The sequence below is a fragment of the Erpetoichthys calabaricus genome, chromosome 12 (genome assembly GCF_900747795.2).
Source record: "Erpetoichthys calabaricus chromosome 12, fErpCal1.3, whole genome shotgun sequence".
Taxonomy (NCBI): Eukaryota; Metazoa; Chordata; class Cladistia; order Polypteriformes; family Polypteridae; genus Erpetoichthys; species Erpetoichthys calabaricus.
The window spans coordinates 16,294,065-16,313,048 of record NC_041405.2 but is presented as its reverse complement, the minus strand read 5'-3'; the positions used below and the strand labels follow the sequence as shown (position 1 = coordinate 16,313,048).

Here is an 18,984-nt window from a genome sequence, read left to right as displayed (position 1 = left end):
ATTTATACGAAAATTTCGACATTTTTTAATTCGATATTTTTTATTTTCTATATTTTTTATTTTCGATAAAAACGACCAGAATCAGTTAGAACAAGTATCGATGATCCGGCCGCTTGATACAGGATTGCACAAATCGCGTTGTTTAATAAAAACTTGTTAAAACTTGATCGCTCATGGGCTACCTACGAAAGCCACGATAAATTATTTATATTTATACAATCAAACAGGACAGGAATAAGAACGAAATAATCGATGTAGTATAGTAGGTAGGTTTTGATTTTAGTTTAAATTTTAAAATATTAGAAAAAAACACAAATCAGCCATCGCCCCCCTAAACCGCTTCAACACCCCCCAATTTTCTCTGGGCCCTTTAACGCCCCCCTGGATGCCTCTAGCGCCCACAAGGGGGCGTTATCGTCCACTTTGAGAAAGACTGCCTTAAAAGATTCAGGGACAGGTCTCCAGTCTGCGTTATTTATCCAAATGCCAGTGCTTATTTGTATTGTATAGGGCAACAAACACAATTTAACAGCTTTGTTATACTAGCTGAGTATATAGAACGTATTTCGTTATTTAGGCAAATATAATGTACTTTGGGATTAGCGTGCATTTTATGAAAAACTTGCAACAGGTGAAAAGACAATAGTCAATACGCGCTTTGCATTAAATTATAAACCACACAATAACACCGCCTTCTGTTCCCACGAGTGACTAGAGTCAAAGACCTTCGTGTTAATACAAACGCCCCACTGCTTCGTACCTCACTGTCAAATAGCGGCCAATAGAAAGTATGAAATGCAAATCACTGTGTGACGCTTGAGGCACGCGTTTATTTTAACACTAGCTGAGATACTCAGCGTTGCACGAGAGGAAAATAAACTTTTTTTATTGTTTGAGAAAAATACAATAAAAAAACTTTAAAAATAAAAATAAATGAACAAATAATGAAGACTCATTAATGTGCTTGCCTTGTGGTCTTGTATGTATGTTACCATCCAGTTGACGCTCGGAACCGGCCAACTCTACAGGTGCTGGTCATAAAATTAGAATATCATGACAAAGTTGATTTATTTCAGTAATTCCATTCAAAAAGTGAAACTTGTATATTAGATTCATTCATTACACACAGACTGATGTTTAATCAAATTTAATGTTGATGATTATAACTGACAACTAATGAAAGTCCCAAATTCAGTATCTCGGAAAATTAGAATATTGTGAAAAGGTTCAATATTGAAGACACCTGATGCCACACTCTAATCAGCTAATTAACTCAAAACACCTGCAAAAGCCTTTAAATGGTCTCTCAGTCTAGTTCTGTAGGCTACACAATCATGGGGAAGACTGCTGACTTGACAGTTGTCCAAAAGACGACCATTGACACCTTGCACAAGGAGGACAAGACACAAAAGGTCATTGCTAAAGAGGCTGGCTGTTCACAGAGCTCTGTGTCCAAGCACATTAATAGAGAGGTGAAGGGAAGGACAAGATGTGGTAGAAAAAAGTGTACAAGCAATAGGGATAACCGCACCCTGGAGAGGATTGTGAAACAAAACCCATTCAAAAATGTGGGGGAGATTCACAAAGAGTGGACTGCAGCTGGAGTCAGTGCTTCAAGAACCACCACGCACTGACGTATGCAAGACATGGGTTTCAGCTGTCGCATTCCTCGTGTCAAGCCACTCTTGAACAAGAGACAGCATCAGAAGCGTCTCGCCTTTGGACTGCTGCTGAGTGGTCCAAAGTTATGTTCTCTGATGAAAGTAAATTTTGCATTTCCTTTGGAAATCAAGGTCCCAGAGTCTGGAGGAAGAGAGCAGAGGCACAGAATCCACGTTGCGTGAGGTCCAGTGTAAAGTTTCCACAGTCAGTGATGGTTTGGGGTGCCATGTCATCTGCTGGTGTTGGTCCATTGTGTTTTCTGAGGTCCAAGGTCAACGCAGCCGTCTACCAGGAAGTTTTAGATCACTTCATGCTTCCTGCTGCTGATGAACTTTATGGAGATGCAGATTTCATTTTCCAACAGGACCTGGCACCTGCACACAGTGCCAAAGCTACCAGTACCTGGTTTAAGGACCATGGTATCCCTGTTCTTGATTGGCCAGCAAACTCGCCTGACCTTAACCCCATAGAAAATCTATGGGGTATTGTGAAGAGGAAGATGCAATACGCCAGACCCAACAATTCAGAAGAGCTGAAGGCCACTATCAGAGCAACATGGTCTCTCATAACACCTCATCAGTGCCACAGACCGATCGACTCCATGCCACGCCGCATTGCTGCAGTAATCCAGGCCAAAGGAGCCCCAACTATATATTGAGTGCTGTACATGTTCATATTTTTCATGTTCATACCTTTCAGTTGGCCAACATTTCTAAAAATCCTTGTTTTGCATTGGTCTTAATTGATATTCTAATTATCCGAGATACTGAATTTGGGACTTTCATTAGTTGTCAGTTATAATCATCAACATTAAAAGAAATAAACATTTGAAATACATCAGTATGTGTGTAATGAATGAATCTAATATACAAGTTTCACTTTTTGAATGGAATTACTGAAATAAATCAACTTTGTCATGATATTCTAATTTTATGACCAGCACCTGTATTTAATTTCAAAAGCAACAGGGGCGCGGTGGTGCTCAAACAGAAAAAATACTGGCAGTCATTCCGAATTTCAACTGGATGATAACATAATAATACATTTTATTTACAGGCCGACAAGGTGCCTTTCAGAGAACTCAAGGACACTGAACAAACAAACAAACAAACAAACAAACAATAAATAAATAAATAAAAGACACAATTATAAACAACTAAAAACATCAGAAAATATAAAAATTAAAACCAAACAAAGTCACTGTAATCATAAAGAAAAAGCCATTTTAAACAGATGAGTTTTAAATTTACATTTGAAGGATGAGTATGATTTGATGTTTCTAAGCTCAGTGGGTAATGAATTCCAGTGCTTGGGAGTAGAACGACTGAATGCTCCGCTCCCCATGGTGGTTAGACGGGCGGGAGGGATGGTCAGATGGGTGGAGGAAGAGGATCTAAGGTTACGGGATGGAATGGCAACATGAAGAAGGTCAGACAGATATGGAGGGGCGAGGTTATGGATGGCCTTAAATGTTAATAGCAGAATCTTAAAATCAGTACAAAACTTGATAGGGAGCCAATGAAGCTGCTGCAAGACTGGAGTAATATGATGAATAGATGGGGTTCAAGTGATGATACGTGCTGCAGAATTCTGGACTAACTGAAGCTTATGAAGAGATTTACTAGGGAGACCAAAGAGGAGTGAATTGCAGTAGTCCTGCTGAGATGTGACAAGACTATGGACAAGAATGGCAGTGGTATGGGGAGTGAGAGAGGGGCAAATGCGATTAATATTACATAGGTGGAAGTAAGCAGACCGGGTGATGTTATTAATTTGACATTGGAAAGATAGAGTACTGTTGAGGATGACACCCAGACTCTTGACTTGAGATGATGGGGAAACAACAGAGTTATCAATAATAAGAGAAAAATTATTGGTTTTGGATAATGATGATTTTAAACCAATGAGGAGAACCTCAGTTTTGTCACTGTTTAATTTAAGAAAATTCAAAGAAAACCAGGGTTTAATTTTAGAAATGCAGTCAATAAGTGAGGGTGGTGGAAAAGAGGAGGTGGGTTTATTAGCAAGGTAGAGCTGGGTGTCATCAGCCTAACCCCCAAAATTATACAGTAACCCCATAACTTGTATTAAAGGGCAAAATAATCTTTTATATGTCAAAGATTTGTTTTGCACAAAATAGAAAATACAAAGAAAAGCTCAAAAGAGCAACGAGTGGCACAAAGGAGTTATCTAAAAGGCAATCCTAAGCAAACAAGTCCTATAACATAATCCAGGAAATCCAATACAGAAATTTGAATAGTCATAGACATGCCTATAAACAAATGATCTCCTGTCATTCCACAAACACACATTCAATGTCTCTTCTTCCCTATGCCAGATTGTGTGAAAGTGATTATTTCCACCCATGGCAGATACACCAAATAATGATTACTGTACTGTGCATTGAGTCTGTGTGTCCGAGCTGTACTTATAATAATGTATGCCATATATCATAAGTAGTCTGCCATATAAATATCATTTTGATAGCTCTTTTATTTCTTATTGTTGCAATTTTGATAGCCAACAAAGCATAAATAGTTATATTTCTATTATCCTCCTCTCTATTATTAAATGTTATTATTCTGTTTCTTTATCATGAAGGTGCCTCCTTCACCATAATACAAGTCTAACAGCCAGAAACTCCACAAACATGAGAAAGGTAAGGAAAATGAAGCTGGAGTCTTACAGAATGATGAATTACTGGCACTGTAGTTGTGCCATGCACTTCTGATGAAAGTCTGAATTCTTAAATTGTTTTAGCGAGCCTGGAGCACACAGAGAAAGCTGGCAAGTCCACAATGGAGAAAAGTCTTAGAGATGCAATAAGCCCGTCCTTTCGCTCGCCTCTCTAAACGTGCACTCTGTTGCTTCAGCCACTAACGAGAGACACCCGCCCCGAAAAAAGCGCAGTTCACCGACGCATGCGCAGTTTTGTTAACGATGACGACAGTAGTAGCGACGGAAGCGAAAATCAGGATCGATTTATGGAGAGCGAGCGACAAGGTAACAGCTATCAGAAGAAGCTTATTTATTTATTTATTTTTTAAATACGTATGTGGTAAAAGGCATCGTTGAGTTTTCATTTGCATATTTTAAATACATAAACGCATGTGTTGAACACGGAGTTGTTGTATATAGCGACATCAGAAGATAAATCTTACTGCCGAAAAAGGGCTGCTTGCCCCGCACCGGGCACCAGTAGTGGAGAAAGGAAGAGCCGAGAAGAACAGACTGGTCTCTTGGGGCTCCGAGCAGATCGGCGGACCGAGGTAAGCTCTGTGAGTAAGCAACATCTTAAAAGAGCTGAGAGGACGGTTTTAACTTTAAATTCGGAACTCTTTCTATATTCTCTTTAACTGTGTGCACGATTGTGACTGTTGTACTTTAAAAAAATTAAACGTAGATTACACATACTGCAATCAAGTGAAGAAATAATTGAACTGGAAGAGCTGTGCATTTTATATATACAGTCATATGAAACGTTTGGGAACCCTTCTCAGCCTGCATAATAATTGACTCTCAACAAAAAAGATAACAGTGGTATGTCTTTCATTTCCTAGGAACATCCGAGTACTGCAGTGTTTTCCGAACAAAGGTTTTTAGTGAAGCAGTATTTAGTTGTATGAAATTAAATCAAATGTGAAAAACTGGTTGTGCACATATGTGGGTCCCCTTGTCAGTTTGATGATTTGAGTGCTTGTCACTGCTCAATGCTGATTACTTGCAACACCAAATTGGTTGGATGAGCTCATTAAGCCTTGAACTTCATAGACAGGTGTGTCCAATCATGAGATATAAAGGTATTTAAGGTGGTCAATTACAAGTTGTGCTTCCTTCCCTTTGACTCTCCACTGATGAGTGACAGCATGGGATCCTCAAAGCAATTCTCAAAAGATCTGAAAACAAAGATTGTTCAGTCTCCTGATTTAGGGGAAGGCTACAAAAAGCTATCTCAGAGGTTTAAACTGTCAGTTTCAACTGTAAGGAATGGAATCAGGAAATGGAAGGCCACAGGCACAGTTACTGTTAAACCCAGCAGGTCTGGCAGGCCAAGAAAAATACAGGAGTGGCATATGAGCAGGATTGTGAGAATGGTTACAGACAACCCACAGATCACCTCCAAAGACCTGCAAGAACATCTTGCTGCAGATGGTGTATCTGTACATCGTTCTACAATTCAGTGCAATTTGCACAAAGAACATCTGTATGGCAGGGTGATGAGAAAGAAGCCCTTTCTGCGCTCACACCACAAACAGAGTCTCTTGTTGTATGCCAATGCTCATTTAGACAAGCCAGACTCATTCTGGAACAAAGTGCTTTTTACTGATGAGACAAAAATTGAGTTATCCATATTACTAAACGAGAATGGTAAACCGGATATGGACGCAGGGACATGTCCGTGGACGCAAAAGACATAGTGCGCAAGCGCCACACAAAGCACCCCCCCCCCCCCATAGTGGAACGGGAGAGACTACGCACGTGCGCAGGCGCCACACAAAGCCCCCCCCGCACCAGAGCAAAACGGGAGAAACTACGAACCGTCAGAGTAGGAAACAAAGTAAAACGTCATAAAGAGGATAAAGAACAGGGACAAACACATGATGAGCAGGTTACAGAACAAAGCCCCCCTCCCCAGAGTACAAGGACAGAGACTACGAACCGTCTGACATGCCGCAAGCAGGATAAAGCGAGGTCAGAAATAAAACACAGAGTAGGAAACAAAGTAAAACTTCATAAAGGGTTTAAAGAACGGGGACGAACACATGGAGAGCGGGTTACAGATGATGAAAACTGGAATGCCACAGCTACAAAAAAAACCTAGGCACTAAACACATGCACACCGAGATACAGAATATAAAGGCAGAAACAACGACAGTTAAACATCCACACCACACAGCGGAGGCAGACCCTGAAGGTTCAGGCGCCTACATCGGGCGTCAGAACGCGCAGTGAAGTACAAAAGGCAAAGGTGCCTACACAGCATGGTAAGAACCGACATAATACGGAAGGCGCAGGCGGGGCCGCCATATTGTGAGTGGCACTAATGCGTAGATCTAATGAACGTGGACTCCTACAACGCGCGTCTCAAACTGCATAAGCAAAGCAGGCACAGGTTCAAAACGATACAACTCGAGTGACCGAGATACAAACACGCGCCTGCCTGGATATAATTAATGAACGCAAGTACCTACAACGTGCATCTGAAATGACGCAAACCAGGCAGAGACTCCTCCAAAAAGAAAGAGCTCGACTAAACAATATACGAAGTTAAACGGGAAACACTACAGAGTCCGCAGTGCTCCACAATGCACCGCATAATAGTTCAGAAAGAGCTTCGTATTAACAGTGGAGAGACCCACAGTGACACGAGCGAACGCTAACCCTAACCCTAACCCTCACACGTCCAAACTATACGGCATAGGTGAATCACATTACAGTGATGCATTATTAACAGTACGATAAACATCACAGTATCGCAAACAAATGAAAATTATTACTCGAAAAAGGGAAAATATAATCACCACGGACCAGGTGTCATTATAACAAAAGTAGAATAAAGCGAGGTCACAAATGAAAGACAGAGTAGAAAGCAAAGTAAAATGTCATAAACAGGTTAAACGAGTGGGCCAAACACATGAACAGCAGGTTACAGATAATGAAGACCTAAATTCAAAAGCTTCAAAAACAAGAGCTCGACTGACCGAGATACAAACTGAAACGGGAAACACTACGGGGTCCGCAGTACTCCACTATGCACCGCATAATGGTACAGACGGGGCTCCATATTAACAGTGGAGAACCCCAGAGTGACATGGGCGAGCGCTCCGTATTAAACGTGCGTCATCCTCACATGTGGCTGCCCAGCGGGCACGGGTTCAAAACGCCGGGGGTAGGCGAGCGAAGCGAAGCCTCCTTGTTTGGTCAGAACAAAAACGATTTGCATGGTGGAAGAAGAACACTGCATTTCAAGTAAAACACCTGCTACCTACTGTCAAATTTGGTGGTGGTTCCATCATGCTGTGGGGCTGTGTGGCTAGTTCAGGGACTAGGGCCCTTGTTAAAGTCGAGGGTCGGATGAATTCAACTCAATATCAACAAATTCTTCAGGGTAATGTTCAAGCATCAGTCACAAAGTTGAAGTTACGCAGGGGTTGGATATTCCAACAAGACAATGACCCAAAACACAGTTCGAAATCTACAAAGGCATTCATGCGGAGGGAGAAGTACATTGTTATGGAATGGCTGTCACAGTCCTCTGACTTGAATATCATCAAAAATCTATGGGATGATTTGAAGCAGGCTGTCCATGCTCAGCAGCCATCAAATTGAACTGAACTGGAGAGATTTTGTATGGAAGAATGGTCCAAAATACCTCCATTCAGAATCCAGACACTCATCAAAGACTATAGGAGGACAGCGTCTAGAGGCTGTTAGATTAGCAAAAGGAGGCTCAACTAAGTATTGATGTCATATCTCTGTTGGGCTGCCCACATTTATGCACCTGTCTAATTTTGTTATGATGCATATTGCATATTTTCTGTTAATCCAATAAACTTAATGTCACTGCTGAAATACTACTGTTTCCATAAGGCATGTCGTATATTAAAAGGATTTTGCTACTTTTAAAGCTCAGCCAATGACAAACAAAAATCCAAAAACTTAAGAGGGGTTCCCAAACTTTCTCATATGACTCTGTGTTTGTGTATATATATATATATATATATATATATATATATGAGAGAGAGAGAGAGATACAAAACAATGAAAGGCAGCATGGTGTAGTGCAATGGTCCTCAGTCACAGTCCTGTAGGGCCACAGTAGCTGCAGGTTTTTGTTCTAATCTGGTTGCTTAATTAGAAAGCAATTCTTGCCAATAATTTAATTTCATGGCTTCTCAGTGCTTTAACTCTGCCATGTCAGGTCATTCTCATATCCTAGATTTTCTTCCCCTTTCTAAGGATATCATCCAAATGATTGTCCAAATGAAGGTGAAAATGGAGGAGTAATTCTCAGTCCTTAATTTTTTTCTCTTCACTTTCCTTCTAAGTATTTAATTAAACCCAATAGTGCCTGATAAATACACACAGATATAAATGGTAACAAGCTAAATGGAGAAATGCTGGTTTCTTTAGTCATTTGCATGTTATTGCTAATAAGGAGCAATTAAAAACCAAGAATACAGGTATTTAAGACTAAAATAAGCAGTAAGGGTTCAAAATCTTAACGAGTGAGAAAACCAAAGTGATGCAGAAGTGTTACTTGAGCAATAATTGGGTTGGAGCAAAAACCTGCAGCCACTGCGGCCCTCCAGAACTGTGATTGAGGACCCCTGGTGTAGTGGTTATGGCTTTGAAATTTAGGCTCCAAATCCAGCGGTTGTGGGTTCAAATCTTGCTGCTGACCCTGTGTGTCCGTGACCAAGTCACTTGACCTGCCTGTGGCCCAACTGGGGAACAATAAAGACATGGAACTAATTGTTTCTTAAATGTTGTCAGTCAATAAAGGAGTCAGCCTAATAATAGGGAAAAGCACAGAAAAAGATCAAATGAATAACAATGGATGCAAACTAGTATCAAACATTAGCCCTGAATTAGAATAAGGAACAATGGCATAGAAATATAAATTCCTACATGGAAATAATGGGAAAAATACTGTAATATTTATTATGTCCAGCAAAATTTTAAAAAAATATTCTACCATATTTTTTTAAGACACCATAATTTTAATGTAGTATTTCTGGCACTTAGTATGATAATCATGAAAATCCTCCGCTGCCACAACTATTTAATTTTTGACCCCTTTTCAGCCCCGGCTCGCAAGTTCAGTCCTATGGATGTCTTACTGGACTGTTGTCTTGATTAATCAAGCAATTGTCTCACAACTTCTTTGTTTTGGTGTCGATCAAGATATGATAAAACTGAGCGTGTTCATTTTTTATTGATATTTGGAAATAATTGAACTTTTTTTTTAACCATGTTTTTTAAAATTTCCATCATCACCAGTCTTTACTTTGTTTTTTCCATATATGCCACTTTTTAAGCTATTGTGTCAAAAGGTGGCAAAAATACCTTCATCAATGCTGTGTTATTGTGGGAATGATCCTAGAATACAATACATTATAGATCCCACTCGCACATTGATATGCTCAAGCACAAGGCCAAATCTGAGTTGCCAGGTCAACTGTCCCGCACATCTGGGGCAGAAGGAGGAAAACCCACACAGACAGTTAAGGGATATCCTTTATGCCATAGTGACGGCATGGTGGTGAAGTGGTAGTGTTTCTGCCTTACAACAATAGATAGATAGATATAATCCTAAGGGGAAATTCACGTACTCCAGCAGCAGCATACTGATACAAAAACAATATTAAATTAAAGAGTAATAAAAATGCAGGTAAAAACAGACAATAACTTTGAATAATTTTAACATTTACCCCCCCGGCGGGCGGAATTGAAGAGTCTCATAGTGTTGGGGAGGAATGATCTCCTCAGTCTGTCAGTGGAGCAGGATGGTGATAGCAGTCTGTTGCTGAAACTGCTCCTCTGTCTGGAGATGATCCTGTTTAGTGGATACAGTGGATTCTCCATAATTGATAGGAGTCTGCTCAGTGCCAATCGCTCTGCCACGGATGTCAAACTGTCCAGCTCCATGCCTACAATAGACCCTGCCTTCCTCACCAGTTTGTCCAGGTGTGAGGCGTCCTTCTTCTTTATGCTGCCTCCCCAGCACACCACCGCGTAGAAGAGGGCGCTCACCACAACCGTCTGATAGAACATCTGCAGCATCTTATTGCAGATGTTGCAGGACACCTGTCTTCTAAGAAAGTATAGCCGGCTCTGTCCTCTCTTGCACAGAGCATCAGTATTGGCAGTCCAGTCCACTTTATCATCCAGGTGCACTTCCAGGTATTTATAGGTCTGCACCCTCTGCACACAGTTAATGTTTAATGTTTAATTAAAACAATGGTTAATGTTCCGGGTTGTCACTCTGCAGAGTTTGTATGTTCTCCCTGTGTCTGCGTGGGTTTCCTCCAGGATCTCCAGTTTACTCCCACAGTCCAAAGACATGCAGGTTAGATAGATGGATTAGTGATGCTGAATCAACCATAGTGTATGTGTGACTTTGTCATGCCTGCCTTGTACCCTGTGCTAGTTGGGATAGGCTCCAGCTTCCCCATGATAAAACTGGTTTGGAGAATTAATAAATGAATGATATGAGCCATTGTACCTTCTCTACTATTGAGAAATGATTTTAAATATTGTTAATAGTTAAAAAAATAACTTCCGCAGTAATGAAAAAATTGCAGAAATGGCAGTCTGTTGTGTTAAGGATATGAGTACGTGATTATTTACATAACACTTGATTCACACCTTAATTACCAAAGCTCAAATTTAAAGGAGTTATTGTCTCTTTTTTCCCCACCCCAGTGCAGGAACGCTGATTGAGCCTGACTTATATATATAATATAAAAAAGAAAACAGGAAGACATTTTGAGCCTTCAAGCCCCTTACATCATTGATTTTTCTGGAGATGGAGGAGATTATTCTTAACAGAATTTTTGTCCAGTCCGAGTAAAATAAAGTGCAAAATGGACAAATTCTTGCCAGTAGAAGGTGACCTGGAACAAGAACAATCTGTAAATTCAATGCAAAAAGTCAACAGTCTAACGTCACTCTGTATCAAAGCGGAACCTGTCTCTGAGGGATCTGAACACGTAAAAGAAGAGCTTCATCTGAAGTGTGCGCAAATTAAACAAGAGCTCTGTGAGGTTGAACTGTCCTCTGATAAACTTTGGAATCCAGGTGAGCGTTTCCCTTCTCCTGCACCTGTTAAGAGTGAGCAGTCAGAAGACCTCTTTCCAACGTGTCAGATAGTTCACAAAGAGGAAGAGAGTGTTTGCCCCGAGGGAACAACAACTTTTCAACTGACTGATAATAATTTTCAAACTGTTGTTTGGTGCACTGAATGCGGGAAGGGCTTCAATTGGGTAAGTAGCTTGAGAGACCACCAGAGAATTCACACTGGGGAGAAGCCGTATGACTGTAGTGAATGTGGGAAGAAGTTCAGTACATCCAGTAGCTTAAAAACCCATCGTAGACTCCACACTGGGGAGAGGCCTTACAGCTGCACTGAATGTGGTAAGAGCTTCATCGCGTCCACCTACTTAAAATCGCACCAGAGAATACACACTGGAGAAAAACCCTACAACTGTGTCGAATGTGGGAAGAACTTCAGTGCCTCCTCTCACCTAAAATCACACCAGATGACTCACACAGGGGTGAAGCCTTACGTTTGTACCGAATGTGGGAAAAGCTTCTCTCGGTTAAACATACTTAAGAAACACCAGATCAGTCATGCCGGAGACCATTTATACACATGCGGTGAGTGTGGGAAAAGCTGTATTACATCAGAAGAATTTGAATCACACCAGAGGATTCACACAGGAGAGAAGCCATACATCTCTGAAGAATGTGGGAAAAGCTTCTCTGAGTTAAACATACTTAAGAAACACCAGATCAGTCATGCCGTAGACCATTTATACACATGCGGTGAGTGTGGGAAAAGATGTATTACATCAAAAGAATTAGAATCACACCGGAGGATTCACACAGGAGAGAAGCCATACATCTGTGAAGAATGTGGGAAAAGCTTTCACTTCATGTTGAACTTAAAGAAGCACCAGAAAATTCACAGCGGCGAGAAGCCATACAGCTGTGCCGACTGCGGCAAGAGATTTTTGTTCCCTCGAGATTTAAGAACACACCAGAGCATTCACACCGGAGAGAGACCATATAGCTGCGTGGAATGCGGGAAGACCTTTAGACTGTACATTTGCTTGAAAAGACACCAGCAGATTCACACCGGGGTGAAGCCGTTCAGCTGTGCCGACTGTGGGAAAAACTTCAAACATTTATTTAGCCTGAAAGGCCACCAGAGAATTCACACAGGGGAGAAGCCTTACAGCTGTGGTGAATGTGGGCAAAATTTCAGTCTGCTAGGAAATCTTCGGTCACACGAGAGAGTTCACACCGGAGAGCGGCCGTACATTTGTCCCGAGTGTGGAAAAAACTTCAAACATTTATTTAGCCTGAAAGGCCACCAGATGATTCATGCCAGAAATAAACAGTGCACTAGTGGAAAGACAAATCAGCAGGAAAAAACTATATAGTGTACCATGTGGGGAAAAAAAAAGCATGGAGTTGTAGTTGGATATATTTCACAGGTTTGGTGACTACATCATTACACATTTTTTTTTGTGATTTCTCACCAATCTGATAGGGGGGCATTGTAGGGATTATGAAGAATTTTCTGTGCTACCCATGAGTTCCCACCAATCTAGTTGTTGGGTTTATAAAGAATTATTTGTGAAACCCATCTAAAATGGGTTAAAACCTAAGTAATCAATATAGACATCCGTGTATTCAGCGGTAACATTTGCAGTGCATGTACTAATGAAATGCAATTCATTTCAACAGATGGCACATCACAAACATTAGCACTGCTTTTACAAATATCACACCAAAGACTATATAAGAGAGAGAAAGCAAACAGATAACATAGACGGACAGACACCGACATGTGCACACACACTTCTCCTATTATTAAGTTGGATGAATGGTACAAACCTCATGGACTGCCTGACTTATCTTACCATGTGCATGTACTTAGTTTACTCACTGACATTTTCTAATCAGTAACCGAGATTTAAATACTGCTGAAATCAATCCTAAAAAGAAGTCAAACACTTAATTAGTTATGCCTGCAAGCATACAAGAATTAAGAATCCAGAGCTCAGAGAAGAATGAAACCATAGAAACATTCTAAACTGGGAGCTCAATGATAAAGTGTGTCTAGATAGATAGATAGATAGATAGATAGATAGATAGATAGAGTGCTGAGTGGGACTGTGTTAAATAAACGTGTGTTTTTATAAAGATGTGGTCTCAGTCTGGTGGTGCCCGGACATATCTCACACTGTATCTCACTGTTCATGTCCTTCATTTAAGTGAGTTTTATGTAACTGTTGCACATGCACCTGGTTCAACTGTCCATACCAATCACTGACATACAGTAGATAGATAGATAGATAGATAGATAGATAGATAGATAGATAGATAGATAGATAGATAGATAGCAAAAGCAATATGAGATTAGGGTTTTGAAATGTCAGTTCAGATAAGGAAGTATTCTAATGGGTCCCTTTTATCCAGTTATATCATAATCAAAGGTCACAGCCTTTGAGGACACATCCCTAGTATTCAGTGTTTTAGCCCTAGCAACAGGAAACCAAAATGAGCGGTGAACATGAGTTTATAAAATGGCAGATTAAACCATCCAAAAATATTTTTAGAATAAAAATGCAAAGAAATAGAGAAACATTGATACTAGAAATATATTTGGCGACCCAAAAACACTTAAAACCAAATGTAACAATACTCACATTGATACAGGAACTCTTTTAAAATTAGTTAAAAGGTACAAATAACAAAAACGGGGAACTGGCAAAGCAAATATACATATCCCAAAAATATAACAAAACCCCCAAAATTATACAGTAACCCCATAACTTGTATTAAAGGGCAAAATAATCTTTTATATGTCAAAGATTTGTTTTGCACAAAATAGAAAATACAAAGAAAACCTCAAAAGAGCAACGAGTGGCACAAAGGAGTTGTCAAAAAGGCAATCCTAAGCAAACAAGTCCTATAACATAATCCAAAAACAGAATCTGTAAACGAGTACAATAAACCAAGAAATCCAGAAAATCCACTACAGAAATTTGAATAGTCATAGACACGCCTATAAACAAATGATCTCCTGTTCCTGAGCCTTCTCCGCTCACTTATATAGCCAGTGGGAGGGATCAAGAGCAGTGACATCAGGGTGGCCCTGCCTCCTATAGCTCCACCCTCAAAAGACAAGGAGCAGAAGAACATTTAAAGAGACAGAATATTATTATACACATAATAGAAAATACTCAAAAATATGCAAAATAATAACTTCAAAACAACTAACATAACAATTGAATATATCATACAGTAACTCCCTATCAAACATCTTTAATATGTGGTTTGTGTTTTCAATCGTTTTTTAACCGAAGAATTGTGTTTTTATGGTTAGTTTTTAATTTTGCCTTACTTTTATAAAGTTTAATATTTCATTTATTTTATTTAGAAATCAACCTAGACCTTAGCATATTGGGTTTTAAAATTTGAAATGCACAATCTATTGGAATGCATGCTGTAATAAGATGCATTGTATTTTCATTCCATCAGACGATGCATCACAAATGTTAGCACTGCTTTTACGAATTCCATATCAAAAGGCATATAACAGAGACATAGTAAGGGGATGGGCACACAAATACACATCCACACACATCAACACTTGAACGTTTGTAAAAGTTCCGAAACTCAAGCATTTTAAGAATAACAGTGAATTCACAAGGGAATGATGCCATTGTATAACAAAGTTATGGTCCAGGATGTGGCTGGATGACAACTGGTGGGCTTGAGACAGCCAGCAGTTAAGACAGATTAACTCTGGGCACATGTAGTGGTGGCATGGCTTGGCATGGCATGTCATTCCACAAACACACATTCAATGTCTCTTCTTCCTTATGCCAGATTGTGTGAAAGTGATTATTTCCACCCATGGCAGATACACCAAATAATGATTACTGTACTGTGCATTGAGTCTGTGTGTCCGAGCTGTACTTATAATAATGTATGCCATATATCATAAGTAGTCTGCCATATAAATATCATTTTGATAGCTCTTTTATTTCTTATTGTTGCAATTTTGATAGCCAACAAAGCATAAATAGTTATACAGTGGTGTGAAAAACTATTTGCCCCCTTCCTGATTTCTTATTCTTTTGCATGTTTGTCACACAAAATGTTTCTGATCATCAAACACATTTAACCATTAGTCAAATATAACACAAGTAAACACAAAATGCAGTTTTTAAATGATGGTGTTTATTATTTAGGGAGAAAAAAAATCCAAACCTACATGGCCCTGTGTGAAAAAGTAATTGCCCCCTTGTTAAAAAATAACAATAAAATAACTGTGGTGTATCACACCTGAGTTCAATTTCCGTAGCCACCCCCAGGCCTGATTACTGCCACACCTGTTTCAATCAAGAAATCACTTAAATAGGAGCTGCCTGACACAGAGAAGTAGACCAAAAGCACCTCAAAAGCTAGACATCATGCCAAGATCCAAAGAAATTCAGGAACAAATGAGAACAGAAGTAATTGAGATCTATCAGTCTGGTAAAGGTTATAAAGCCATTTCTAAAGCTTTGGGACTATATTTGACTAATGGTTAAATGTGTTTGATGATCAGAAACATTTTGTGTGACAAACATGCAAAAGAATAAGAAATCAGGAAGGGGGCAAATAGTTTTTCACACCACTGTATTTCTATTATCCTCTTCTCTATTATTAAATGGTATTATTCTGTTTCTTTATCATGAAGGTGCCTCCTTCACCATAATACAAGTCTAACAGCCAGAAACTCCACAAACATGAGAAAGGTAAGGAAAATGAAGCTGGAGTCTTACAGAATTATGAATTACTGGCACTGTAGTTGTGCCATGCACTTCTGATGAAAGTCTGAATTCTTAAATTGTTTTAGCAAGCCTGGAGCACACAGATAGGGTTACCACTTTTAATACAAAAAAATAAGGGACGCATACTGCAGCGGGGGCCACATCCCTTGGGGGCCAAGACCACAGTGATCACAGGCCCAATGGCATGCCAGTGGTGGTAAATCGCAACTTAAAATATGTTTTCATGAAAGTATGAACACTTGGACATTAAAATAAACTGTCTTTTATTGAAATGCAGTCAGTCTTTCTCTTTTACAACTCAACAGACTTCTCTAATGATAATCGTAGCTGAACACATAGGCATAGCTGACAATAATTAACATAGGCCGAAATAGGTCAAACAAAGTGTGACAGTAACCACAAAAACAGGCTTTGGATGACCTTGTGATATGTCAACCACATTTTAATAACTGTTTAAATTTACAGATTCACAACTTATTAACTCTGAGTTAAATATTTTATATTCAGAAATACAATTGGAAAAATATAGAAAGTGCACAAAACTGCAAAGGAACCTTTCTTGAACACCAGTAGACCAGAACTATAAGTGTGCAGTACTGGAGCATGTCAGGTCTACTTTCTTTTGTAAGTGTACTTCTTGTCACTCCGTGCAGCACTGAGTAGCTGTTTGTCTTTTAAACAGCTAGAGTAAAACTCTGAACAGGACTGTTTAAAGTTGAGGGTGATCAAGAGCTCACTCCTAATGAGCTCCACAGAGCACCTGTTCCTGCTGTCACTCCATTTATTGGTCATTATGGAAAAGATTCTTTCCACATAGCCAGTTGATGCTGGGATGCTCAAGATGTGGCTGATTATGTACAGCATGTTAGGCAGGTCAGCTATTTGAAAGAGAGCCACCCTCCTCTGCATCATCTTTGAGCCTCTTCAGAATGGTATTTGCTGTGGTGCATTCATCATAGAGGTCATCCATGTTCACATTTTGGATAAGGTTGAGCTTAGTGATCCTCTCAGTGTCACTGTAGGAAAGCATGCCATGTTGCAGAGAGAGAGGTTGCAGGAAGAACAGCCAGTTGTCCACAGAAAAGTCAAACCATTTCTCAATGTATGAGATTGCTGTGTTGAAAAATGCTGTAAAATCTGCCCTTGCCCTGTCTGCTTCATGTGGGAGAATATTTTGCAGCTTTACTTTTGTTAAGTAGCCATAAAATTGGTCATCTCTTCTCTGTGTGAGTTTTTGCTTGAAGGTAGACATAATGGAATATATCTCAACACAGGTGGTTGAATCACTATCCAGCTTCTTGACCACTTCCTCAAATAGGGAGAGGATGTTATTGGAGAACAGGAGATAAACTTCCACATCATCCGGATCTTCCTCAGTTGAGGCTTCACTGAGCTTTAACAAAGATCTGATCTGTCTGGGACACTCTTCTCCGAGGCTGATGAAATAAGACCTGAGAGCAGTCCAGGTTTGCAAAAGACGGGAGATGGCTGGATTGAGAGACAGCCACCTTGTTGAAACATGTCGTAGAATCTCATGGAACTCCACATCACAAAACTGGCAAAAGTCTTTAAGGGATTCCCTTCGTTTGGCAGATGTGGAAAAGTAGCCATAGACCTTCAGCACAACATTTTCCACATCTACAGTAAGCTGGTCGAGAGCATGCTTCACCGTGTTGTGCACAATATGGGCATGGCAGTTCCCTTGCAGCAGATCTTTTTGCTTTTTCTTTAGGTTAGTGAAGACAGAGTTGTGGATTCCATAATTAACATTAGTATTGTCTGCACTATATGCAGTAACTTGACTTAATGATAAGCCAAAATTTATCAAGGGATTGTTCTATAAAACCTATAATACCAGCAGCAGACTCATCTGCATTTTCTCCAAAATCAAGCATTTTGTTACAGCTCCCCGTTTCTGGCCTGAAGTATTGTACTGCAAGGGGAAACATCTTCCTGTTCCCTTTATTTGATGCATCTATCTGTATGGAGAATGGGAGGGGTTTGTCTGACTTTAAGACATCTACAACATCAGCCACTGCTTTTGGAGCAAGGACGTCTTTGGCCATTGCTTCAGCCTTTGTTCTCCCGACAGACATTTTCTTTATGATTTTGGAGTCATGCAGAATCTTTTGGTTGAGCTTGTGTCCACAGTCAGCACTGATGTAGCTGATGTTGTGTTTAATAGTGTGGTACACCTGCGTCAACTCAGCTGCTGTAACCTAGAGGAGAGGAGAAAATACTAATGGACCTAATTTTAAAGGGTGGTATTGATAACAGATTTTGGCTAAAATATTTGTCATTATTTGCAGTAACACCTATCCAAACATGGAAACAGCACATACATAAACGAGCTACAAACATTAGCTAGTAAAGTTTTTATATAGCCTATTTCTAATTTTAAAATATGGAAAGTTGCAATTTACTAGTTTATTTTCTTTACATGGGCATTATGTTGTTTATTAATGTATTAAATGTAATGTTTCATGTAATAAATTAATGCTTATGTGTCTGACTTAACCTTAATAAACAAATCATAATATTACATGGGAATGTGATCCACTTACATTGTATTTACAGAATTTTTACAAATTACAATTTGTGACCCAGTGTGTGAAAACCAGGCCAAATATAATTCTGAGATAAAGTTTGATTTTAGCCATTCATTTCACTGTGATTTCAGTTGTTGACATGGTTTTACTGTACTCAGTTAATATTAAATACATATATTTTTATTATTTTCACA

The 18,984-nt window shown here is 39.6% G+C and overlaps 1 protein-coding gene across 1 annotated transcript; it reads left to right on the top strand.

The window, feature by feature from the left end:
- Positions 1-4,634: 4,634 nt before the first annotated feature.
- On the top strand, positions 4,635-18,783 carry LOC114662988 (zinc finger protein 660-like). Its single transcript, XM_028816745.2, has 2 exons — positions 4,635-4,931; positions 11,092-18,783. Exon 2 carries the CDS (start codon positions 11,253-11,255, stop codon positions 12,831-12,833), a length of 1,581 nt encoding a protein of 526 aa, XP_028672578.2. The 5' UTR covers positions 4,635-4,931; positions 11,092-11,252; the 3' UTR covers positions 12,834-18,783.
- Positions 18,784-18,984: the final 201 nt, after the last annotated feature.

Excerpts from the sequence above, each read along its gene's own strand:
- LOC114662988 (XM_028816745.2), top strand. The coding sequence starts at position 11,253 with ATGGACAAATTCTTGCCAGTAGAAGGTGACCTGGAACAAGAACAATCT.